Genomic DNA, 27,666 nt, shown 5'->3' on the forward strand with positions numbered 1-27,666 from the left:
CCCTCAAAATAATGGAAAGAAGGTAATATTTTTGTTTGGAATTTGGTAAGAGTCATTTTGAATTAATGGAATTGCAATATATTAGTTTTGTACAATCTAATTCCATTAGAGGATGTTGGATCTTTCTTTCTTTTATAGCCCACATGTTGGGTGGAAGAATGATATGCCCAACTATGGAACGTTGCCACTAGGATTGTGCATAATGATATGCCTAACTATTGAGTGATGCCACTATGATGGATTGTGCATAATGATATGCCCAACTATGGAGTGATGCCACTATGATTGTGCAAAGTGATATGCCCTACTATGGAGTGCTGCCACTAGGATTGTGAAAAGCTCCTTAGGATAACTTTTATTCTGTGAAATGCACTCTCACCTCAACTCCTCCCTATAAGATTTGAACTTAAAACCTAATAGGAATTAAACTTCACATACACAAAATAGTCTACATATTAAATCTATATGAATATTAAAAATAACCATTTCATTAAAATCCAAAATTACAATTTTAACAAAAACAATCCTTAATTAAATTTTAACAATCACAAACAAAAAAAATCAAATTTATACCCCAAAAAAAATAAAAATAAAATAAATAATAAATTCTTATTCTATTCGATCTATTTTTAAAAATAAATTTATAATTTATCTTAGACTTAAATTTATTAAAATCACAAAGTTCAATGTATTCAAATTTATAATAATCACAAAATCACAATTTAATTTTAAAATGACAAAGTTTACCCCTGCACATTACTATATTACTATATTAAGCATAACAGCATATCCTTAAAAAAAAAGAAATTCTTAATGATAACACGAGAAGGGAAAAAAGAACAAGAGCCTTAGAAACAATATTTAAATGCTCAAAACCCAGGTCTTTCTACTGAACCAGTCGTACGTTCGAATCCAATTAGAGATAGACAACACAGACAAACCGTTGGAGAAGTCAGCAGACGTCACAGGATCAATCCTGAATTCTCATTGCAGCCCGTCTCCTGCACCCCAGAATATACAGACGGTCCGAGACGAGTCCAATCCCACCAGATTTGGTGGACAATTGGCGAAAAATAGCTGAGAACCCTGTGAAAGAAAGGGTCGAAGCCCTGGAGAAGTTGGGCGAAGGCAGCACTGGCAGCAGTACCACCAACATCGTTAGAAAGGGATTACATCTGCCAGAAGCGATATTCAATGGAGTGAAATCTCGAATTTCGGATCTTTATTCGCGATTCTGCTCTTGCAGGGGTCGCACATCGGGATCCGGGGCTTCCCACAGTTTCGTTCGAATGGACGATAAAGAAGACGAGTTTCTAAACCTGGGAGAAGGCTCTGACAAGAGCAATTATTTTACCAGTACGAGTAGTGAGCACTCTTCCCACATTGACAGCAAGGAGAGAGACAGGGAAAGAGCCTCGCAGACTTCCTTAGTCCTATGGCACGCCCGTAACAACGATCACAAGGCGTTGGAGAAGCTGTTAGAGCAAGATCCGAGCCTCGTAAACGCCCAGGATTATGATAACAGGACTCCTCTTCATGCGGCGGCTCTCTACGGGTGCTTCGAAGCGGCCCAGTGCCTTCTTCACCATAACGCCAATGTTAATGTTCAAGACCGCTGGAAGAACTCGGTCAGATTCAAATCCTATCATCGTTCGTTTTCAGCACTTAAATTAGGTTTTTAAGACTCATTTGTCCAAAGGAATGGGTAGATCTTTAACTCTGTGGGAACCTGTTCACGTCATGCTTCTTTTTGCCGTTTCCCTGATGCTCATGATGCACCTACTATTTATATCTTAATTAGAAAAATTATTTCCATAATTTTGGCTTGTTTTAAGCGCTTAAATTAGACTTTCCGAAGAAAGAAATGGGCTGAACTTTAACTCGGGGGACCAATACACATCATGTTTGTCTTTGCCGATTCGCCTGACGCTCATAGTGCGCCTACAATATATTTTCTACTTCGAACTATTCAATTGCATAATTTTCTCGTATCTGGTTATTTATATATTAGTTGTTGTAATCTCTAACTATGTTTGGATTGCAGCTGTGGTCTGCGACTGGTTGTTGTGACAATGGCCTAGGTTCAAAACTTTAATAGGCACGCTCCCTCCATGTTTGAGGTTGGCCAGACACGGCTATTAATTTGATGTAGCTTTCAGGTACTTACTGAAATTACATAATGTGTGATTCTTCGCTGAAGTGTGGGAGGTTGAGATGAGCTGGATTTTCTGTCTGTCGAAAGATGGATTCCTATGTGAAAAAACAAACCATTTTAATGTACAGGGATGACACAGTATTAACCCATCAGAGAATCGGTTGTTTTGCTACAATCGGTAATGCATCCTTATTTAAGGCAAGTTGGTTGGGCTGTTGTCTACTCGTAGATCGGTAGGAGTTTACCACAACTAGACTGCTTTTGATTCTTGTTTGATTCTCTACACATTCACTATGAATACAGAAAGTGGAATGTCCCAGAAGCTTCAATCCTGCTCAGGGAAAATTTGGTTGCCGTGGTCTACTGGTAGATCTATAGGAGCTTACAACAGCTAGACTGCTTTTGATTCTTGTTTGATTCCCAAGACGTTCACCTATGAATGCAGAAAGTGAAATGTCCCAGAAGTTTCAATCCTGCTCCGGACAAAATTGGCTGCTTTCTTTTCCAAAATCCAAAAACAGAAAAGGAAAAGTCATGGTTATTCACGGTAAGCTGTTGGACAGATTGTGGTTGCCTCTGATTAACTGCAATTTTTTTGAACTGGTGTTTACCAAAAGAGAAAACAGAAACATGTTTTTATCAATTTAAAAGGTCAAAGGACAGTTTCCAGATTGCTCTAGTAGAGTTCCATGCTACCATTTCTGTAAGAATGAGACTCATTCTCTAGTGAATGCAGTGAAAAAATAGACCAAGGGGTTAACAGGCTTAATAGGGATGCCATCCACGAATCTGGGGAAGCATCCCTTGGGTTTCATCGCTAGATTTTCCTTGACAAAAATGGCAGCCAAAATATTTTGTTTTTCCTAGGCCAAATCCCCACTGAACCAGTTGCCGTTTTCTGTTACATGATGTGGGTATTCATGCCAACGAAAATGCCCCCTATTACAGCGAGTTGAAGCTTGATTCAATCTAGTTAGTGCCTGCTTAAAATTTTCTTTCCTGTCATAAATAAATTCTACTTGTTTCTTTAGGTTGGGATCAGAGACAATTGGCTAAGTATAATCCTGATTCGTCATGAAACAACCTAATTCATCATAGCATGATCTCATGTGGTCATTGGCCTTTACTTAATTGACTCAATACTCAAATAAAACAACCCTAGTGCCCAGCAAGTGTTTGATTTTCAGCTGGTGAGCTCAGTGCTCAAATGTACCCCTTTGATATTATACATCACAGTCGCCATGTCTCAGAAGGTCTGAACTTGCTGCTTACATGAACTTGCTCATTACAGATCAGGTGACCCATAGTATTCTCCAAATCACCCCCCTAAAAATCTGTTCAGGGCTTCTCAAGAAAGAGGGTAAATTGTAAAAGCCAATGAACTCACTTCTATGTGCCCTAGAGGGGATGGTAACTATTCATATGGGCATTGGCTCATTTGTTTGTTCCGATAACAGTACAAGAACCTTGCTCGCGAATACTTAAGTGGGTGGCTCATAGCTATAGCCCCTATTACAACTTATATTTTATGGGGTTCCATGATCCATCTTGTGATTTTCATCACATTGATGGTCATTTGGTACTTTTGGAGAATTGGACTGACTTGGGGGGTTACATATTTAAGGAGCCCATTCTCTACATTGCATTTGATCACTTGATGGAAATCTTTGGTTGGGGGAATCTCACTTGTCCTTGGTTGGGTGGTGATTGTGTTGTTTGCTTGGTAGTCTTTTCACATGTACTTGCCTTGTTGATCACCCTTGATTGCACTTATGATGGATATGGGGCATACTATCTCATTATGGTGGTTTCGTGTATTTGCTTATTTTGGATATGGATGATGGTTCTAGCTCCCTAAGGGGGTAGGTGGAAATGTTTAGGAGACATGTTTCATGTTGTTGACATTTCCTAGTGACTTGGTGTGTTGATGTTTTATTTGATGGCACTAAGAGGGGTGTTTTACATTGTCCTTTTATGTTGGATTTGTGATGGGGGACACACTTGATAGTTGGATGGGTTAGCTTTTTTATCACGTCCCTTTCTTTTATGATTTTACTATGGTGGGATGATTCATGTCGTCTTTGTGGGATTTCCCTAGGTGATTTAACTTTATAATGTTGCATTTGCTAGACATCACATCAAGGGGACTGTGTTTCATGATGTTTTTTTTTTGACTTTAACGGTTAGATTTTTATTTAAAAGGCGGCAAAACAGCTGCCGCTTGCTTTTACATTGGATTGAGTTTCTCAATTTCATTTCTCTCTGAGTTCATGAAGTCCACGATTCCATGATCAATCTTTGATTCAGGATCGCCTTTTGGAGAAGCAACGCTGTGTCTCTGCCGGAGGGTTCTTTACCTTGATGTTACCAGCTGTCTCTGACAACCTGAGTATGCCTTTCTGGAGCCTTCCTCTAACTCTGTTGCCAGAGGAGCGAATCGGATATGAGCAATTTCCACTTGGGAGTATGAATATCGTTTTCCATCTCTAGTCTTCATTCTAACCTTCCAGCGCCTTGCTTTTTGCCAAAACAATTTCCCCTGGAGCAGAGAGAGCCGTGCGAAATGGGCAGCTGTCCGATTGAATGTACAGAGCCTGGCGTCAAAATTTTGCGTTGCTGAAACACCACGAGCGGCGTTGCTGAAACACCAGTTTCAGCAACTGATAAAATAACTGTGTTGCTGAAACACCATTTCCAGCAAGCGAATTTCTGGGTTTTCTGTGTTAAATCAGAATTACTGGTTAATCCGATTATGGGATGATGCAGAGAGAATCTTCCAAGTTGACTGATAGGGTTCTTTGGCTTCTGGCAGCTCCAAGGTTGGCTTCAGAATCAGCTTGAGTATTAAGCTGCCTCATAATGTGGAAGAAGGAGATTTTCCGAAACTTAGCCAGCATGGGTCTTATTTTCTTTAGAATTCGGCCTAAATGGATCTGCAACTGATTCGAAGGAGAATTCATTGCTTGAATGATGAGCCGAGAGTCTCCGAAGACCGTCAATGTTTGAATGTTCCGTTTTAGAGCCAGAGTCAGCCCCTGCCACAAAGCTAGAGCCTCAGCTCTATTATTTGATTCGATTCCCAGACCCCAATGGTACTGGAGTAAAGTAGACCCATCGGGTTTCAGCAGCACTCCACCTCCACCCGCAGCTCCTGGATTGCCTTTAGAGGCCCCGTCGAAGAAAAGACAATGGTCATCTAGTGCCGATCTCCACTTTAGAAATTCCTGTTCTTCCAGACGGATTTCCCACTTAGCATGGCAGGTGGTTGGAATAGTAGGGATGGGTTGATTATTTGGAACGATTTCTTTTAGCCACAGCTCCTCCTCATTGTCCAGCTTTACTTCATTCCTTAGGGTTGGCTTAGCTTCCAAAGTCTCTCCCAATAAAGCTTTAATTTTGGATATAACATTGTTTACAGTGCAGATTTCTCCTCTGAAGATTCTGTTGTTCCTTTCCAGCCATAATTTCCAACATATGTATTTAGGGGTCCACATCCAAGCAGTCCTAAGGAGGTTTTTATTGTTGGTGCAGATTGGAGGTAGCTTGGCCCACTCGTAGAACAGGGATGGCACACTTCTTGGTAGCTCAATATTGTTCGCCCTTGAACTCAGGACCCCTTTCCAGACTGCCTTGGCAAAGGGGCACAGCAGCAACAGGTGATCAGCTGTTTCTTCCTCTGATATACATAATGGACATCTGGAAGGCCCTTCCATTCCCCGTTTTCTCAGGTTGTCTCCTGTGAGAATACTATTATGAGCAAGAGTCCAGCAGAAAAAGTCTATTTTAGGGAGAGAAGGAAAGTTCCATATGAATTTCCATTGCGTTGGGTCTGGAGGGACATTCGGGACAGCAATTAAACTTTTGTATCCTTCAGCTACCGAGTAGGAGCCAGTATGGGAGCCCCATCCTCTTTTATCCTTGGCTGTTGCTGATAATGGTGATTTCCCTTGCAGATTGTCTAACAGTAAAGAAGCTTCAGATTGCAAATGGTGTGGTACCTCCCCGAGATTCCAGCTGTCCCATCTTCTTTCAGCATCCTCCGTCCAGTTGGTTATGTCCCACAGAGTTTCCTTGTTGTTGGAATGCAGCCATAGCTTAATATTTGCCAGGCCTTTTATATGATGAAGAGGCTGGTCTCCAAGAATCTGATCATTCCAAATTCTTATTTTTTTCCCATTACCTGGGATCCAATAGAGGTTGGGGCTGAAGTTGTCCAGAGCAGCGATACAAAGTTTGGATATTGGGGAGCCTCTGGAATTTTTTGGAGGAAGATCAAGACATCTCAATCGTTGACCTTGAAAGTATTTCTTCCACAACACTTTCTTGCTCCAGCTTATTTTCCCTGCCACAATATTCCACAGTATTTTTGAGCCAAGAGCGAGATTTTGGGCAGCCAAGTCTCTAATTTGCAGACCTCCTTCTATGAAAGGTTTCTTAATGGTATCCCAATTTACTAAATGAAGCCTTCTTTCATTGTTTTTTCCCCCTTCCCACAGAAATCTTCTCAGCATACCATCCATTTTACTGAGAAAGGTTTTGGGGGCGAGGAGAATAGAATGCTGAAACAGAGGCATGCTTGTTAAGACAGATTTTATAAGGATAATTTTCCCAGCAGTGTTCAGCCAGGAGGCTCCCCAGGCATTAATTCTGAGTTTGAGCTTGTCCAAAAGGGGCATCCAATGGGAGACTTTGGGGATGGATCTGAAAATTGGGATCCCAAGATATTTGAAAGAATCCCAGTCTTGACAGATTTTCATTTCAAGAAGCCTAGCTATATCAGCAAGGTTTTTAGCTGAGCAATTCCAGCCATAGATTGTACTTTTTGAGTAGTTAATCTTGCTGCCGGATGCTTCCTTATAGATGTCCAGTTCCTTTTTGAAAGAATTGGCCGAAATAATACTCGCTCCACCTAGTAGCAGAGTATCGTCGGCAAATTGAGCATGGTTTATTTCTTTGACATTTTGCACCATTCTGAGACCTGGCAGAATTTGGATTTGCTGACAGTAGTCGAGCTGGAAACTCAACACTGAGGCTTGTATGGCATAGAGAAGCGGGGACAGCGGACAGCCTTGCCTTAATCCCCTTGAAGCTGTAAAAAATTCAGTTGATCTTCCATTTACCAACGGAGCAATCCAAGGAGAGGCTATGCAGGCTTTCACCCAATTTGTGAATTTTGTTGAAAAGCCCATTTTTGTCATAACTGCAAACAGGAAGTCATGCCTCACCCTGTCAAAGGCATTAGCCAGATCTAGTTTTATTACCATTCCTTTCTCTTTTCTCTGGACACTTGAATGTACTGCCTCTTGAACCAGTACAATATTATCCAGTATCTTTCTCCCTTTGATGAAGCCTCCTTGGTTCTCCGGTATGATGTCCGGCAATATATTCTTGAGGCGCATGGATATTATTTTGGTAATAAGTTTATAGCTAGTGTTACACAACGAAATGGGGCGAAATCTACTGAACTCAGAAGCTCCTTTTTCTTTCGGAAGCAAAGCCAGGAAGGCTGAATTGGTGCTGCCTCCTATCTTAGTACAAAATTGGGATTTCCTTACCATTCTCAGAAGGTCTTTGTTGATAATTGACCAGCAAGACTGAAAGAACCTGGCAGTGAACCCATCAGGCCCTGGCGCTTTATCCGGATCCATGCAATCCAAAGCTTTCTTGAGCTCATCCATGCTGATCGGGGCAGTCAGCATATTATTGATGGGGTCTTGCACACAGAAGGGGATCAGATTGTACGGATATGCTTGGGGATCTATAGGCTGGTAATCAGGAGCTGAATAGAGGTCTTTAAAAAAGGAGAATGCTGCTCTCTTTATGCCCTCAAAATCATTAACCACTGTATCTTGGAATCGGATTTCTGAAACATTTTTGTATTGCTTTCGGGCTTCGGCATGCTTGTGGAAGAAACTAGTATTTTTGTCGCCGGCTTGTAACCATAAGTTTCTAGATTTCTGTCTCCAATACTCCTCTTCGTCCCTACTGGCTTTATGAAAGGCTTTTTGTAACTCAACTTCTTTTTGGAGCAGACTTTGGGTAATATCTGAATTCTCCATTGAGGATTGGAGGGCAGCAAGATTTTCTATAGACTCTTTTCGATTGGCAGCAGGAGTTTTCAAAGCTTTTGCCCATTCCTTGAGCTTTCTCTTAAGAGCCCGCAACTTTTCTTCCCACACGAAGAAAGGGGAACCCTGAATTTTCCGGTTCCAGACTTCAGCAACCACCTCATTGAACCCCTCTTGCTGAATCCATAATGGGCTAAATCTAAATGGAATGGGTCCGAGAAATCTATCCACGGAAAGCTCCAGACTTATGGGTTTGTGGTCAGAGGTGCAGTTGGGCAGAATTTTGGATGAGGTCATTAGACCACTAGTGAGGAAGGAGGTTTGGACAAGGAATCTGTCCAAGCGAGCTGCTATATGGCTGGGACCTAGTCTTTTATTAGACCAAGTATATTTCCCAACTGAAGGTTTGATGTCCTCCAAATCCCAATCGTTCATGATGTCTTCTACCCATTCTCTGGCAGGGTCCCTTACAGGTGAACCACCTTTTTTCTCTTCAGCAGCTAGAGTAACGTTCAGATCCCCTGCAATAATGATATTTCCTGGATTGTGCAAAACAAGAAAGGACTGGAGCGAGTCCCAGCAAATTTTTTTCTCCGATGGCAAGACTGGAGCATAAAGGTTAAATAAACTTACTTGTTGACCAGAATCTTTGTGAAGGAGTTGAGTGAAAATCCAGTGCTGGCCACTTTCTTCTTGAATCAAGTCGTATTTGGAGCTGTCCCAGAAGGAGGCGATCCCACCAGAGGCACCTCTAGCACTGACAGCTCTTCCAGGGCCTTTGCGCCAGAATGTTTTGCTGGAATGGAGGAGAAGAGAGTCCTCCATCTTTGTCTCCTGGATGAGAAGGATTTCAGGCATATGCAACCTTACAATGTCTTTCAGGGCCTCTTCTTTCAGCCTGCTACCTAATCCTCTGCAATTCCAAGAGACGTATTTCATTATTTACTGGAGAGGGGGGGAGTGGCTCCTTTTGGAGCCTTGTTATTCTTGCGCCCGGATCTGGTATTCATCATTCCCTTGAGGGTTTTCTGGGAACCTTGGAGAACATCCATGTAGGTTTTCTCCTCTCTTTGTTTCTTCTTGGATTTTCGGCCCCTGGATGTTTTGATAGGAGAGATTTGAGAACTGTCTGATTCAGATTCTCTTTCTTCTGATTCTTCTCCTGATTCAGAGGCAAGACTAATGTGCTCGTCATCGCCTGCTTTTCCCCCTTGATCTGCCTTGGTTAATTGGGGATTTGATTCTTCTTCGGATTCTTTCCTTTCCTTCGGCTGACCTTCAGTTTCTTCATGTTTCTCTGAGGCCTCCCCCTTCTCAGCTGTGGATGGGCCTTCATTTGAGACTGGTTTGGTTTTGTCGTTGGGCTGGGGATTTCCCTTTGATTCTGTCTGCTTCTTCTCGTTTGGCTTTGAGACTACCTTTCCTTTTTTTATTTCCTTCCATCCTTCTTCTTCCTCTTTGTCCCCTGATGGTGCTTTAGGGCAGTTTCGTTGAAAATGGCCATGTTCATGGCAGATCCTGCATTTAAATGGGAGTTGCTCGTAGTCCAGCTTCTGGTAGTGATGCCAATCTCCCACTGTCAGCTTGATAGCTTCCGGTAGCCCAGCTTCGAGATCCACTTCCACGCATATTCTGGCGCAGGTGTATTGGCCCTTGTTATCAGCTTTGTCGATGAATCTTCCCAGTCCATTTCCTATCTTTTGCAGTGCTTGATAGCTCCAACAGTGTATTGGAAGATTGGGGAGCCGAACCCAAACAGGGACCTCCTTTGGGACATCGACTGAGGGGTCAAAGTCGGGTGTCCATTTATTCAGAAAGAGACCTTGGTTTCCCATGAAATATGGGCCATTTCTGAACACCAAATCTCGGTCTTCCTTGGTAGTGAATTCAAAGATGAAGTAGCCCCTTCCAATCGGGTAGCTGATCACATTGTTTGGGAGCAGGGGTCTCCAGTTTCTTTGCACCCATTCATCAGTCGATTTGGTTGTTGGCCATCGTCCCATAAACTGCCCTACTAAACCTCTGTCAGCCAGGGCAAGGGCGATTTTGATTGTCTGGTCTTCTGGCAGAGCAATTTCTGGAATTTCTTCTAATTTTTTGATAAACTTCGGAGCTTCAGGCTGCATTCGTTTTTTCCCTCTCTGCGTAAGGATCTTCTTGAAGGCTTCTACAGGCGAAATCGGAGGGGTGGGAGAGGGCTCCGCACCCCCTGGAGCAGCCATGGCGGCGGCAGCTGGTCGCAAACCTAGCAGAACGCATTCCCTACGCGCGCGTTTTTTACTGTTTCATGATGTTAGTACCATCATTGATATGGTATTTCCTAAGTTACATCACATCAAGGGGACTGTGTTTCATGATGTTAGTACCATCATTGATATGGTATTTCCTAAGTTTGAGTTAGAGTGGGTGTACTACATTATGATTTGATGGTGATCTAAGTTTTTCCTAAGGTTAGATGGAAATTGTGCAATAATGCCTTGGTGGTGGTTCTGTTTAGGGTGGAGTTAGTACCATCATTGATATGGTATTTCCTAAGTTTGAGTTAGAGTGGGTGTATTACATTATGATTTGATGGTGATCTAAGTTTTTCCTAAGGTTAGATGGAAATTGTGCAATAATGCCTTGGTGGTGGCGGTGTTTAGGGTGGAGTGATTGTTTTATTGCTATCATGGAAGAGTTTGCCTAGGGAGAACATCTTCTATTTACATGGAACAACACTTTATTAAATTGCACCCCTCATTGGCACACATGTTCATGGTGATTTAATTTGTTGGTGACTAATTTGGGAGGAAGACTATGGTTATATTTGAGCATTAACCTTTGTGCACAAATGTTGAGGTTGATTTAACTATTCAATGGTTAAATTAATCTAATTTATTTAAATAAAGGTCAATAGCTTCATTAACCTATTTTTTATATGCTTCCTTTTCACACTTGGAGTGGTGATTTGGACTTGGTTGAAGCTTTCTAGTGGTTTTGCCCCCCTTCTTAAGCATAATTTTCAAGGCATTCAATATATTATTTCCTTTTTAAAGAGGTTGGAATACTTCTCTAGTGTGTCCTCTCTTGGGTTGGTTGGACACTTACATGACATGGCATATGGAGGATTATTTCATTGATGAGTTCTATCCACCTTAGCAGATTCTCCTAGGGTACACCACCCGAAGAATATTTATCAGTATTTTTTGGGTGGTTGAGGTAGTTATATGGCACATTTTTCTAGGGAACACCTCTCTGAGATGTTCTCTGATCTTTATTGCATGGATTTTTCAATCACACTTGACATTTTTTGACCTTCATTAGAGAGTGCCCTCATCTCTTTGCCTTGGCATTATATATTATTTTATTTGAGGTGGTTATGTAGGTTATTATTGGGAGGCATGTGGCACACGAGGAGGGTCACATGTGTAACCTAACATGCTCTTATACTTGGTCTCCTTTCTATTTTTGGAGATTATTCTTGGAGGGTGCACATGCGGAAGGTTATTTTTTACTACTTTTGGATATTCTTGGAGGGTGTACTTGTGGAGACATTTCTTGCAGTTCTTGGATACGTGTATTTTATTATTTCATTTAGTTTGGCATGGTCAAATCCTAATTTTTCCTTATCTTATTGGACTTGCTTTGTGGAGATGGTCTATTTGCTATTTTGGGGTGTTTGACTACATCTTTTATTGTGTAGTGCTCCATCCACTTGGCATCTTGTACATTCATCCATGGAGTTGGTTACCTTGGAATTCACACATGTGGAGTGGTTGCATGCATGCACATTTTTGGAGGGTGCATTTCATGTGGACACTTGGCATTTGACTTGGTTTGATGCCTATTTTTGGTGGTGTGTCCCCTTCATAGCATTGTTTGCTACATACTACTACTATTGTTGGATGGGGGTGAATTGTCTTAGGGAGCCTATTTGCCACATGTTTTAACATGGTCAACCATGGAGTTAGGAGAGATCTAATAATTCCATCATTATAATATTTGTTTGATTTGTCATGGAGTTAGTTAAAAGATAAAGATAATAATATTTTATTGGTTGAGAAAGAGACTCACTCTATAAAAGAGGAGCTCTCTCTCCATTGTAATGGTTGGGATTTTGGGGATTGAGAAGTTCTCCCCTTGTTCTACTTTGTGTCAATGTGGAAAAAGTTGACCTTGGGAATATATCGGCGAGGTTCTGGAAATTAAATAAGTCATTAAAGTCGGGAGATTTTTGAATAAATCTGCAAAACCTCAGTAAAATTAAAAAAATACAAAAATATTCATTTAAAAAAAATTAGCATCTAAAGGATCCACAACATCAAATAAATGCATTTCTACATAAATATGAAAATAAAGCTAATATATAATATGTATAAGAAGTCTAGTGCTACATCACATATCAAAATAGTGAATCAAGTGAGTCTTAACTCAGTCTCAACTCTCAAGGGTCAAAATATCAACAAAAAATATAATAAATGTATATCATGATTCATCATCATGAGTCATCTACATGTCATAAAGTAATCAGTCACTAAGATCCTCTACCCCTTTTACGGGAATAGGGAATGGCTTTGCCTTTTCCTTTAGAGGAAGAAGGCCCTGCCCCTGGGGCTACAAACAGACTCCATCATCTTCTAGAAGCAAAAAAAGGAGGTGGCCTCTGTCCTCTGCTGTTGCCCATCCTAGATGGTGCCACCCAACATTGCACGAAGCGGGGACAAAACGAGGACGCGGAAGCGTCATTTCTCAAAAATCTAGGAAGCGAAGCGTCTCGGAAGCGCCTACTATATATATATATATCTGCATTTATATTAAAAAAAACATCCAAAATACCAAATTAGTTGTAGAAGACATGAAAACATGCATATTTTTACATAAATCAAGATAGATATGGCATCCATTGTACATCAATGATTAATTATTCCATCGTCAACCATCTAGAATCTAGATTCCTCTTCTCTTGTCTAGCCTTTGCCTCTACTTCAATTCTATAGGGATATTAGTCAACATTGCCTAATTTTGATCAAACAACTTAATCCAAGCCTTATAATATGGTAGAGAAAGCTTAACATGCCCGATCAATGATTTTGACTTGAGTGAAGGGTACATAATTGCTAAGGCCATGACAAAGGAGTTCAACAATCAACAACACCAACACTGGGGTACATATAGGGCTTGGTGCTTTTGATTAAATGCCAATCACATCCCCTCATACATGATATAATCCAATGAAACGCCACAATCCCATTGATCCTGAAAACTGTTATGACTGCTGAATTTTGAATGGGATATGAAATTCTCTTCTTTCCATATGAAGTCTGATGAGGTTGAAACTACTCTCAAACATCCCGAGTCATTTCATGGTAATGTTAAAAATTTAAGTAATCCTTTTACTTTAAGAATTTAACACTACCATTAGGGAGCATTTAGGAAGTGTCTAGGGAGCATCAAGGGGCACCTTGGGAGTATTCGGAAAGTGTAGTTCCTCACATAACAATTTGAAATTTCCAAAACAAAGACAAAAAAAGCCTCGCAGAACTGTGTGAACCGTCCACCTTCTCTCAGATCTGCGGTGGATACATGTCCAAACCTCCATAGATCCACATCCGATCCTTTTCGGATCTATAGATCGGGCAACAGCAACTGCGGTTTGGGCCCCCATTGATCCAATTTTCCAGGAATCGCCAAAAAAAGGCAGAACCGCGGATCCGATTTTCACATCTGTGGTTTGGCCGAAGGATTGATGGCGGATCTGTATGGGACACAGTTCTGCCTCCAAATCCTTTGGGCAGGGTGGACGGTTCCTGCAACACTGGTGCCACCTCCTTCTCCTACTCCTCCTCCTCCTCTAACTCTCCCTCCCTTGCGGATGCTACCTCCTCTACCTCTAGTGCCTCTAGATCCATGTCTAACCAATTAGGGATTGAGTCAAGGACAAGCCTCTCAGCCTCAACCCTCCATGCAACAGTGGTGTCAATATTGTCCAATGAGATGGCTTCCATATTAGGGGTTTTTTGAAGTTGTCTCACCCATAATCGGAGATTGTAGTAGACGTAGACCATGTCATTGAGGCGTTGGGACTCCAACCTGTATTAGGGTCATAGACTGTAAATTAGTACTTAGAAAATTTAAATATTAAAAATAATAAATTATAATTTATAATGAATTCAAAAATTTAATTCGATTTTTTTTTACCTGTTGTGCTTTTTGTTGTGTATTTTGTCAAATTCACTCCAATTGTGCTCACACCCAGAGGAACTGTATGTTTGGCTAAGCACTCGAATGGCAAGCTTTTGGAGATGGGGTACTCTGCTACCATAGCTTGTCCACCAAGCTTCTACAAGTTAAAAGAAAAATGAGAAACATAAAAACAAAGAAGTTAAAACATTGAAATTCTAAACTTGAAGCAAATTATGAAGAGACAATGAATTATGAAATTTGAAAGTTGAAACAAACTGAAGCTTACCTATCATTTTGGTCATCCTATTCTTAAGAGCCATGGTAAAACCCAATGTGCCACTTGCCATCCTATATATCTCCATTTCTTTAGAAATTTCTTCACGTTCTTGCTCAAATGCCACCATCCTCTCAACACAAGTGAGGAATCCATCCATCACCTCGACATCAAATTTGAAACCACAGGAGTAAGAAAATGCGGGGTTGATGTAGATACCTGCAGCATGAATGGGGCGATGGAGGATATTTTTCCATCGCTCATTAATCACTCTCCATGCTAACTATTGTTTCTCAAACCCCTGTCCCTCTTATCTTCATTATAGGCACGGATTACTTCTTTGGCCTATCCATGGCCTTATACAAGTAGCCCATTGCGAGCTTGTCTCCATCAACCAACCGAAGAACCGTTACCAAAGGTTCCAAAATGGCACACACTTGATCCACTCCTGCCCAAAAGCTTTGATCATATGAAACTAGTCTGCATATGCCCTCTCCCTTTGGTTTGCGGCTAATAGATAAAGCACACCAATCTTGTGAAAGAAACATGCTCTTCACATCCCACATAGTATTCAACAGAGACTTAAGAGATATGAAACTAGTGGCAATTCGCGTAATGGCAGGACACACCAACTCTTTGTTGTTGGTGAATCTTCTCATCAAGCTAAGCACATATACATGATTATATATAAATTTTGTTATGCTCTTGGATGATTCAACAATATCCCTCACGAAAGGAATCTTACCTATATCCTCCAACATCAAGTCAATACAATGTGCAGCACAAGGTGTCCAAAACAAGTTAGGATACCTCTCCATAAACAACCTACCGACAACAACATAATTTGTAGCATTGTCCATTATGACTTGGACAGCATTTTGTGAACCTACTTCTTGAATTAAGGTGTCCAACATCTCACATAATAAATGTGCGTCTTTAATTTGCGTAGATGCATCAGTAGATTTCATAAACATTGTTCCCTTGGGACAACTAACCAAGTAGTTAAGAAGGGTCCTACCCTTCTCGTCAGTCCAACCATCTGACATGACTGTGCATCCAGTGTGTTCCCATGATGCCCTAAACTCCTCCAGTCTAGCAGTGCAATCATCCTTTTCATTTTGAAGAAGAGGCCCTCTCAACTCGGCAAGGGTAGGGGCTTTGTACCCTGCGCCAGCAACAACAACAACATTAAACATAGGTTGGTAGGATGGGTTGGTCTTGGCAATGTTGAAAGGAACATCACTCCATCAAAGACACTTACTGACCAACCTGTTAGCTTCCTCCTTTTCCTTTTTTTAAGTGTCTATTTGATGACAGGTTGTGCACCAGGTGTGGTTCTAGGAACAAAAAAAGAAGAGAGAGCTAAGGGGTTGGGCCATGTAGGTGTGGAATGTGATGCTGAAGAACCACTCTCACTTCCCCCCACTCCTGAGGCCCCTACAATTTTATGTTTTACCGCTGCCCTATGTGATAATTTCACTACTAAAATCCTATTGCAACAATTGGTATTATTTCTTCTAATTGTTAATTAAATTAGCAGTTTATTGCTACGACAACAATGAAATCAACACACTTCAATCTTCACAAAAATATTGCGGAAAATAATAGTGCTGGAAACTGAGAAATATACTGGCGCACACACAAAAATTGACACAATTTTTTTCGGACAAGAGTCTTCGGAAAAACCCAACTCGGTAAAACTGGTGCAACAATTGAGGGTTTTATTATTAAGCAACAGTGAAATTTTTTGAGAAATTGGTAATCCAATCAACAATAGCCAAGATATTTGTGAGGCAAATACCTCAACACAATGCCTAATCCTACTCCGACAACTGACCAAACTAACTAGTTGTCAAGCCTCTGCATGAGCCTTCGCGCAGTGCTTGCGCAGACCCTAACTCACTAAGCCCGAAACTGCTGGAGAAATGACGTCTTGGTTGACTTTGCCTCCGGGAGAAATTCGCTTGGCCCCCTGGAGAATTTTCGGACCAACAACAACTAATTTTCTCTTCCCTTCAGCATAACCAATCTCCCTCTGATGCTGTTTGTGTTGCCTTTGCGCAACTTTTTTGGGAAATACGACCCTTCTGCTGCTGACTCTTCGGATCTAGAAGACTTCCTCCAGACTCACTCTCTTTGCCCCTCTCTATCTCTACTTCCCTTCTCTAGCTCGAATTCTTCCGACAACTGCTCTCTAGAAAGTCGAACTGTCGAAGGAAATCGATCTCAAATGTGTGTTCTCCATCTACCCATCGACTTCTTATAATCTTATGTTGGACCTCCAACTGCTAAGATTAAAACTTAATCAAGGGCTAAGATTATTTCCCAGTCGATCTGTGTGAGTTTCTAGATAATTCACACATTTCTCAATTAATTCAAATTAATTAACCCCTTTTCCTAAATTTAGACTTAGGAAATATTTAAAAATAGGTTAGTAATCTAATTGAGACACTTCTAGGTGGAATTTCCAGAAATGATTTCTGGGTTATGAGAACTCTTGTGTTTTAGCCTCTCCACAAAGTTTCGAGACCAGAACACGTTTGATGCTACAAAAACTAACACTCCCTCTTAGTGAGGAAGTGTTCTAGTGTTGCATCACTGCTACAACACCCTGTCTCTATATCATCCTCTGTCACACTGTTGATGTCTGGCCACTATGACTACCTGCCACTGCCCACCAACTAGTGCGCAACTCTGATGATGCATCTTTGTTGCTGCTAACACTGCTATATTGTTGCCAACCCTGCATCTGCACTGCAACTCTCTCTCATCTGGTGCTGCTGCAACTGCAACTATTGCAACTGAGAAGCATCCTAAATATTGAATCAACTGTGTCTTCATGTTGCATATGTCTCCTGAGCATCTGTCTGCTACTAGCCATTGCATTGTCCACTGAAGAATTTGCGTTGTTGTTGACTTTGTACTGAGCCTCCTGCTCTGTTGTCAATGTTGCACTGCGACTCCCCAACAACTGATTGCTACTAGTCTACAACTTCACCCCAGAATCTAACTATATCACTGACACTGATTCATCCTGCTACTGAATATTGTGGGCTCCTGTAGCAAGGTCCATAAGGAGGACACACCTCAATGGATCCTGCTAGGACTATGTCTCCATATCGCCCCACCTCTCTCTTGGAGGTATAGCTGCAAACATAGCGAAACTTCCTCTCGCCTGAAGGACAACTTATCTATTTCTACTAACGTTGCAACCTAGTCTTGCTTCTACTGCTTGTCCTTCTTTTTGAGAGGACACTGCGTACTGTAGTGGCCAAGCTCGCCACACCTGAAGCACTGAACCTTGGATAGGTCTTTTTTCTTCTTCTTTCCCCCCTATCCCTAGCTGGGACCCTTAGATGCTAGGGTCACATTCTCCCCTTCCTTCTCACCCTTCACGCCCTTGTTGCTACTCCCGCTGATGGTGCTCTTAAACAAAGCTTGCTTCAACTCCTCCTGCTGCAAGTCTGACCACATCCTTTCCCATCTAGGTAATGTGTCTCTGCCGAAGACACTTTGGACAAATACCTACCACTCCTCTGAGACATTGTTCAGTGTCAAACGTACAAGCTTTGTTGGTTGAGGTTCCTCCCCAACAGTTGCAAGCTGATCTCGGACCTCCTGAATCCTAGCGAGGAAGGAGTCTATTGAGTTATGAGGAGAGGAGTTTTAAATCCATTTAAATTTTAAATTTTAAAATACTCACTTCGAAATATGAGTCCAAGTTGATTCCATCTCATATCTCTAACAAATAATTAATAAATTTAGTTAATAAAATCTATATAATTTTTAAGAGTACACTTGATTTCGAGTTAAAGGAATAGCTTTTAGTTTTTCCTATTTGTGTTTCGTTTCGCTACGACGATATCATTAGAGCGTCAGTAGCTTGATCCAAGTTTCCAACATCTTAATGATGTTGATGACATGGATATTGATGACATTGCTGAAGGAAGCCTAATCTTGTTTGTTGATTTGGGGTAGCACCGGATATGCTCTAGCCATGAAAATTGGTGGAGAGACTTAAGCACATGAGATCTCCAAGACCCAGAAATGGTTTGGGCAGATTCTAACAGGTTTGGGAGATATTAAAATAATTAATATTTTTAATGGAGTTCCTAAGTCTAAACTTAGGAAAAATAAAATATTAATGGGTATTAATATAAAACTGGGTCAGAATGTTCCAAAAATCATGGATCAAGCCAATTCTAATCTTAGTTATTGATTAGAGATTTAATCTCGGCCGTTGATGGACCAACGAGAAAAGTATAAGAGGAGGCTTGAGGGTCAGTTGGAGAACACACCAGAGTGATCAGTCATTCTATTCTCTAGAGCGGGGTTTGTTAAGAGAGATAGAATCAGTGATCAGTTGCGAGGGGCAGTGAATACATAGTAGAGAGGCATAGTTGGTACTAGAGAGACAACACAGAGCCTAGAGAGGTTGACGCAGAGGCAACTGGGTGCTAAGCAGAGGCAGCCAAGAGCTGCGCAAAATCAGGAGAGGCCAGTGTGTGAGACGTAGAGGGTCTAGGGGTTGACGCAGAGGCTCCAGAAGTTGACGCAAAGGCTAGTAGAGTTGATGCAGGGCCAAGAGGCTGCGCTAGAAGAATTTCGTGGGACAGACTGGGTGTTGGTGAGCCGGATAGGGTGACGCAAAGCAGTGGGAACTACAATTGTTGCTGTAGGATCGTTCATCTGGTGATTATTCAGTCGGAATATCTGTCTCCGAGGAGAGGTACTACTGCTGAGGGCATTCTCTGTTGGTGAGCCATTTCTGGCACCGTGTTGTATTTTGAAAACTGCATAATAATAAAACCCTCTGAATAGCTGCACCGGTTTTCCCGCATTGGGTTTTTTCGGGGACAATGGTCCAAAAATAACGGTGTCACTCATGTGCTTGTTTTTTTTCAGTTGATGATTTGTAGATGTTGATACTGTACTTGTGTTTATTTTTAGTATTTACATGGTAAATAACTTGTTAAGTAATTAAACAAGTAGGAAGAAATAAACCAGATAGTACAAGAAGAATTTCTAACGAGTTAAACTTAGAAATTCCAACATTGTTCATTGTTCAATTTCACTTTTTTTGGAATTTTGAAAACTTGAAATTTCTATTTCATGTTTGGAAATGCCTTAGGGCAAATTTTGAATGTAGTATGAAAATGGACATATACTTATGATTCTAATATCTATTATCATGATTCACATCAATATGTAAATTGCAATTTCCACTTGATATCAAATTTGAAATTTCAAAGTGAATGTTCATGTTTAAGTCTTAAATGATTTATTTTTTGTTGTTGTAAGTTGGACGATTTCAAAATTCATATATATTATAATTTATAAAACATATAATTATAATATATATAAATTATAATATACCCCTGACTAACCCACATACCCTGTTTCAAAAAGTGACGCACCCATCCCTGCACCCATCCCCGTACCCATTCCCAAACCCACATTTCCTGGCAACATAGAGTTTATCCCTAGTGCAACTGGCAGGCTCAATGGAGGAATGGTCTCCACAATCACATTCACCAGGTTTTGCTTCATATGATTTATCAAAGCAGTCTTCTGGCTGTGTATCAAATGACATCATCAATGGCCTTGTAGTTATATTGGCATTCGGGTCACAATTTCAATTTCTTCTTGACATAGACTAAGCTCCCTTTAGGCAATATGATCAAACTCTTGCCACCAAATCACTATTTTCAGAATCTTCAGTATATTGCATGCTCCCATTCAAGAACTTTACTATCAATGAGCAGCTTCCTTCTTGGTCTTGATTCACCATCAGGGATCCTTTGAAGGAGGTGAGATAAGAGTTTTGATGGCTACCTCCATCCATTCCCAGATAGAAGTCTTCCAAATGATCATTTTTGCATTCAATGCCTCTTCTTTCTCATTCGCTAGTTCCACCTGAGCCTCCCCGTAGTTCTCATATCTGGTATCACTGCTCATTGCCAATTGAAAGCTTGTTTTATAAATCGGGAGCAAGGAGTGCAATTTCTGCCTTCCGAATCTTTTGTTGCTGTAAATATATGCGTTGTTTGGAGTATTTGTTAATTTGTTTTTGTTTATCAATTTTCGAACATCACTGGTTCTGAATCCACTGTGTGCATTTTTAGTTCGAGGACTTAAGTGAGACAATTTGTTTTGCAGCCACTTGCAGATGCAGAGGGTGCTAATCAGCAGGCTATGATTGAACTTCTAAAAAAGCATGGTGCAGAATCTTTGGTAAGTTTGCTGATGCAGTGCAATCTGTTCAAGTACATATTTAATTTTGACAACTTGACCCTTGATATGTATTATGATTCTCAGTTAAGGTCTTCCATCCTCTCTCTTTCTCTCTGTTGTTTATCATCAGCATCAATTTATTCTATTTGACATCTGAAGGCAAACTTGCCCAAGATTAGTTTGAAATTCTGAAAGGAGTGTAGCATTAGTACTAATCGGATATTGATAAATCCAACCAACATGAACCTCTTTTTGGACTTTGACCCTTGGCTAAAAAGCAATATTTGGAATTGATCAAGTGTCAAACTACAACATAAATTATGCTGGGACACCTTTGTAAAACTTAAAATTATATCTGTTGAATATTGGATATATGGGCTTTAGCCATTGCATTATTATTTTATCTTGTTATTAAATTAAACATTGATGCCTGAGCAATTAATACTGTAAACATTTAAGGTGTCTTCCATTTCAATTTTTAAAATTCAGTCACTTGTTGCTTTGCAGCACTATTTATTACAATTTTTGCACATTGTCTCATCCCAATGGGATATTACTTATATCACACTTCAGTTTCAATGAAATGAGTGCTCAAAAAGATTTAGTGATTGGAAAAATGCTTTTCTTTTTTCTAAAACAATAATCTGAGTTCGTCATCTAATAATTACAGAGATCTCTGTTTCAATTTTTAGGTTTGTGATAAAAAAGGCACAGTGAAACTTTCCAGATTACCATATTTATTAAATTTGCACAAAACTAATTTGTTAACCTCACAATGCTTTGAATGTATCATCATTATCGAATTTAATTTTATATCCTTGGTTCTTATGTTGTTGGCTAAATCTTTGAATATTATGATGCGTAAGGGAAATCATGGTAGTCGTTTGGAGGCCAGGCAAGTTGCACCACCCCTGCCACAGAAACGTGATTGGGAAATCGATCCCAATGAGCTGGACTTCTCAAATTCTACTCCCATTGGAAAGGTTTGATTTTCACACCCAACTGTTACATGGATATTGTTTTTGGTGACTGGGAACATTTTAGGGATGTTAAATGCTTACCGTCCTTGATTAAGTTTCTTTAGTTTGTATGGCAGTTCTGAATGCAATGAAAAACGATTTTGTCTTCTTGGAACTAATAGGTTGGTATTTTACAGAAATGTCCTCATACAAAAACACTAACCTGTGATGTGTTGAACTAACAACCAGCACTTAAAACCAATTATAAAGTTGAAGCTAGGAACAGCAACAAATGATCTCTTGAATCAGGTTATCTTGAATCAAAGCATTAGAGTTTTAGAAATGATCTACGTGATAATAGTTTGAAAACATAGAAAATTTGGTGATTTCAGTTGGAGGTTTTGAAGTCAAGCTTTGGCAAATTTTTAACCCTTAAGCTCAGACAAATGACCAGTAACATTGAAGAGGCATTTCCCTCTTGTATTGCAGATACTGTAAATTTAATTTAAGGAATTTTTGCTTGTGGCTCCAGTGGTTTTTTATCAAGGCTTCCTCAATTGAGGTCTAATTACTAAAAATACTTCCTTGCAAACATATCTGTTTATTTTCCAAGGAAAACCTCCCATGGAAACCCAAGGGATGCATAGCCACAATTGTGGATGCCATTCCTAGTAAACCTGTTGATGTGGATTAGAGCCCCTGCACCTAACCCAGGGGATTTTTATCTGGGCACTTGGTGTCATGGAACTAGCCAAATGCCTAGCAACATTGGTGACAACCAGTTGGTTGTCAACTGGTTGAGCTAAACCCGCAGGCTATTTTGAAAAATTGGTTTTGCCTTAGCATAGATTGAATATTACGACATTATAAACCTGTGATGGCAGAAATATCATGAAATACTCACAAATTTGATGGCACTGTTCAAAGGAATAGCACGAACTGTTATAAATAATGAAGAATTTACATAAAAGAGAGGGAAGCACTGCCAGTGGTTACCTTTATCAACGCAAAACATAGACCTTTATCATATTAATTTTCCCAGTTTCCCTTGTAATATTCCACAAGTATCTAGGATCAATTCCATCTTTATCTCCACTAAAATATGGTATTACCATCAGTTCTTACCTCAAACAGTTGGGGTCCTTTTAATATATCCTAACTTCCATGCCCAATATATCTATCAAGGTTAGCCAAAGTTGTCCCAAACTTACACATAATTCTACACCCTTTCCTCTTTTAAATGACTTTTGAATCCCATTATTTTGGTTATACCGATCATACGCTATGCCAATTTTAAGTTGACTTACTGTTTTAGGCCCTTCAATGGGGAGCTACTCTGCAGGCTGACATGGTACTTAATATAATGATGTGCCTTTGGCTCTTGCCGCAAAATCTGGCAGGCCTTGTGATGGAATTCACAAGGCGAGGGCTAGACCTTGTAACAATGAGGAGATATTGCTACTTTCACTCAGCAATTCTCTTCCTGCAATTTAGTGGAATTTCACCACAAGGGAGGCTTCCCAGTATTCACCTATAAGGATGCTCTAAGTGTAGGGCTCAAGGTGATGAGAATAGACAAGGTGAAGATACCCTATGCTGGACAAGGCTAAATTCCTTTCAATGAGGGGGCGATGTATTATATACACTTAGGCTCGATAAAGACTTCTATGCACTAGGATTTATTGATATGCAACGATAAGGGAATACCTAGTCATATAAAAGTCAAGAAAAGGGTTTTCTAGAAAATTAGATAAGCAAAGAAATAGAACAAACCCTCAAAGTAGGCTTCAAGTTGAAGCTAGGTTAGGGTTAGGGTTTCCAAGGCACAAAATTGAATAGAAGATGACATCAGTCCTATTAAGGTAAGATTCACCATCACAAAGCTAGATTTTGCTTTAAATAGGAGTAGGGAGATAAATCTTAGGTTTTTAATCCATCAACATGCATCCACAATGCCCTAGGAACAATTCGGCCCTAGGAAAAGCCATAGCAGCTTGCCTTAAGAAGCCTAGGAAACTATAGAAGGAGAAAATATTTTAGTTTTGGAGGTTTTTGATCAACACAAAATTTACCAGTGCCTAATCCTACTTGGGTGATGGAGTCTTAGAACAAATTTTAGAGATATATGACAAATGATTGGAGTAAGGGGGGCAGGGGGAATCTGTTTTCCACTTTATAAAACCCTAACTATCTGCTTTGTGAGGGGATAAATTAAATTAGAGATGCACACTAAGAGTTCTCCAATGGGTTTCAAGGAAAAAATTGTTTAAGTTCATGGACTATAGAAAAATCTTAGCATTAATTCATTTACATGCAGAACTATAAAAATCAGCAATTAACTTACAATTTCTTCCATGAAAAGGCCTTCTTTCAATCCCAAAAAGACATTTCCAATACAAAAGCCAATCTCCAATAAAAAGGCCAATCTCCAATAGCAAATGCTCCATAAATATCACATCTGCACAAGTAGTGAAATAGACAAAGGCTAAATTGTGCCCCATAAGAGAGCTGAAATCTCTAATGTGATGGTGAAAAGAAAGAAGGGAAGAGATCCTCTGTTTATAAGAGGTCTATCCCTTCATTTTACAACATAACATTAGCCTACAAGCCCCTCCACAGGTTTTATTTCAAGTGTTTTCCAAGACAAGGGGTTACAAGGCAAACTCCATAGATCAAAATAACAAAATAATGCCATAAAAGCCCAACGTGTGGGTTGATATCCTCCAAAGCATGACGTCATGCCCTTTTGGGCCATAAATGCTATGAATGTGTATGGATGGGCTAGTGGGATGTCCCATCATCATAATCAACGCAAATGATTGAGGGGAAGACCTTAAGAAGTGCCTCAAAAAACCTCCATGTGTCAAAACGATGCTCTAGATGCCCTATATCACCCTCTCAAGGGTTAGATGGGTGATGTGGCATCCTCTCTCTCCAACATTAGGTCTCCAAGTGCAGGTACAAGCCCTCCCTTGTCATCTTGGGGATTACCATCATCATGTGGACTTCGAATCAAGTCATGCCAATCAAACAGTGTCAAGGCTAGCTCGGGGGCGTGCTGGGTCCATTGGATACAACATCAAGAAAATCCAATGCCAAGTAAGAGCAACTCAATGTTTTAGCATTTGGGTGTGCTCTAAGGTGCCAATCATTTGCTTGAGTCATCAAAGTGTGATGGGGCAACACTTTATCTGCAAGGTCATCACTGCACTCTAGAAATGTAAAATGGCTTGGGCATGGTGTGTTGTGGAGACATACAATGTGCCTTCAAAGGCCACTATTGTTATGTGAAGAACCATCTATCAAAACCATCTCAAAATCAAGTGAAAGTCACCAGTCATTAGGGACAATAACCATAGATGCATCATACTGGACCTAGTCTTGTAAAACTGTTTCTTACCTGTTTTAGGGATGGTTAGATGGTCAACCCTATTAGATACTTCCAACCCTTAAGGGGAGGTGACATGTCCTAGGTTAACCCTTCAATCCATAGGTGCTTGCGATGATATTCACAATGGAGGGGAATGACTTCAATGCAAGGTGCCATAGTCATGGAAGCAACTGATAGAGGTCCATCATCCTAGGTGTATAGATATAAGGAGGGAGCAATCATGGAGCCATGAGTTACCCCTTTCCTTGGCCTTCTTTTTCCATCCCTCTAGTGCGCATTTTACTTCTTTTTGATAATGCTTTTACAGGGAGTGTAGGTTAGGTGTCCAAGCTTGCTTTTAATAATCTTGCATTTATTTACCCCTTAATGATGAATTAGTTTCTCACTCATTGGGATTGGGACATGAAAGGGTTCCTTTAGTATGTGATGGAGCATTGAGTGCTTAGGAACTAGGTGATGTCTAATCAGGGGGGTAAAGCTCATGCCAATGTTTTACCCACACGCTAATTAATGTCCCGACCATCTTTTGCATTTAACTTTTGTTGTTGTTGTGGCCATAATATTCAAAACTGGACAGTTCAAACAGTAAATTGGTAAAACTGGCCGGTTCATTAGGCAGGGCCATCCAATCGGTAGAAAAAATGGTTTTGAACCTTGTGGGCTAGGGTTACTAGGCCTAGCCGGTCATAAACTAGCTAATTTTCTCACAAACCCGCTGGTTTCATCATAAACCAACCGGTTTATTGCTAGGTCAGCTGTGGACCTTGTTGTCGCCCGGATTGTACAGGCACCGCGACAACACTCAGGGCGACGGTTGTCACTCTGATCCCCGCCCACTCCTTTCTAGCTGTCTCCCAACAACAGGCTATGGGGGGTAGTCGCTATGGAATGAAGTGAAGGAAAGCAAGTTGAGAATCAACTTACTTGGGAGACACAGATGAGTGGCCTAGCCACTTGGTTGAAATCAAGCAAGATTATGATTAAATTAGATTTTCTATTATGAGACCAGTGCCTTTAATGGAGTCACAAATTCTTGCTTCTTATGAATTGGAACCAAATAACCAGATGGACACCCGCTGCTCGAATGATTGACTAACCTATGTGAGATGCTTATGCAAGAGATTATGAGTGACTGCTATCTTGGATTAAGATTGGTTAGATTACTTAATTACTTATGTGAGATTTATCTTAAGAGTACTTAACAATGTTATGATGCAATCTTAAACAAGATAAGCTTCAAGAGGTACACGTGTAAACTTCAAGTAACCAATTCACCAATTAACACAAGATGTTATGCCAAGCTATGAGATTAATAAGATTAGCCAATTTCAGATGTATCTCAACAATAAATATTCAGAAAATTCAGACTTGATCAATGTTATAACAGCAGCAAGAAAATGCTAAACCAACAATGATTATGCTTGCCCAAGATCAAAAAAATATGCCAACTTAGAAAATTATGTATGCCTTCTCAAGATGTATCTTTCAGCAAAATTTTAGATCTGAAATATGAATTGCAGCAGTAAGTTAACCCACATATCAACAAATAGTGATGTCAACACCAATGCCCAAAAATAGTAAAAATTGCCAAACATGAGGAAAATCAATTTTTAAGATTTTTTAGGGCTTGACTAAGAAAATTTCAGATCTGATACACTTATTTCAGTAGTGAGGCAGTGATAGATCAGTAAGCTAAAATTGCCAGAAATAGATAACCAGTATTTTGGTTTTCAGAAATGACAAAATACACTAAAACTTGAAAATTTCCAATTTGAGGGCTTTAGGAGAGTTTGATTCAACAATTTTAAGAACTGATAAGTTTATGACAACAATATATTAAAGACAGATCAACACACTGAAAATACTACAGATAATCCCCCCAATGTGTAAAAATAGTAAGTTTGCCGAAAAAAATTGAAATTCAGATTTTTTAGACTTTTTTAAGGATATGATTCAGAAATGCTCAAATTTGATTTTTCACAGTTATGCAGAAATTTCCAGCGACTTAAAATGTCAGATCTAGGTCAAATTAGAGATGCTCAAGTGGCAAAAAATTGTGAAAATGCAGATTTTGCAATTCTAAACAATTTTGACCATATAGAATTTGATTTTAGGACCCAATTATTTGTGTTTTGCTTGCTGTAATAAAATTGCAGAAAAATAAGGGTTTAGAGATCAAACCCTAGGCCTAAGGCCTCGAAGATCCCACTGCTGAAAATGTTGAAACTTTGGCATAATTCTCCACTTGTTAGATATGAATTTTGAGACCTTAATCCTGCAAATTCGCCAAGTGTTTAGCTTTAAAACTTCAGATTAGGGTTTCAGGCCAAATTTGGGAGAAAAAGAGGTCAAGAAATGGAGATCAAGGTCACGGGAGTGGAATTTGCGGGGATAAAAGGAGCAAGATGATACATCGAAGGTCA

The 27,666-nt window shown here is 40.1% G+C and overlaps 1 protein-coding gene across 1 annotated transcript in view; it reads left to right on the top strand.

Annotated features, from left to right (window-relative positions):
* Positions 1 to 814: 814 nt before the first annotated feature.
* The window catches only part of LOC149249479 (serine/threonine-protein kinase VIK-like), a 122,855-nt gene continuing 96,003 nt past the window's right edge, over positions 815 to 27,666 (top strand). The window contains exons 1-3 of the mRNA XM_089458707.1: positions 815 to 1,628; positions 20,819 to 20,893; positions 21,760 to 21,876. Of these exons, the coding sequence (XP_089314833.1) occupies positions 1,290 to 1,628; positions 20,819 to 20,893; positions 21,760 to 21,876 (531 nt within the window). The 5' untranslated portion in view covers positions 815 to 1,289. The remainder of the gene's footprint in view (positions 1,629 to 20,818; positions 20,894 to 21,759; positions 21,877 to 27,666) is intronic.

The sequence above is a fragment of the Pinus tabuliformis genome, chromosome 7, assembly GCF_031772625.1.
Source record: "Pinus tabuliformis cultivar Carrire ecotype Pingquan chromosome 7, CPIR1, whole genome shotgun sequence".
NCBI classification, from domain to species: domain Eukaryota; kingdom Viridiplantae; phylum Streptophyta; class Pinopsida; order Pinales; family Pinaceae; genus Pinus; species Pinus tabuliformis.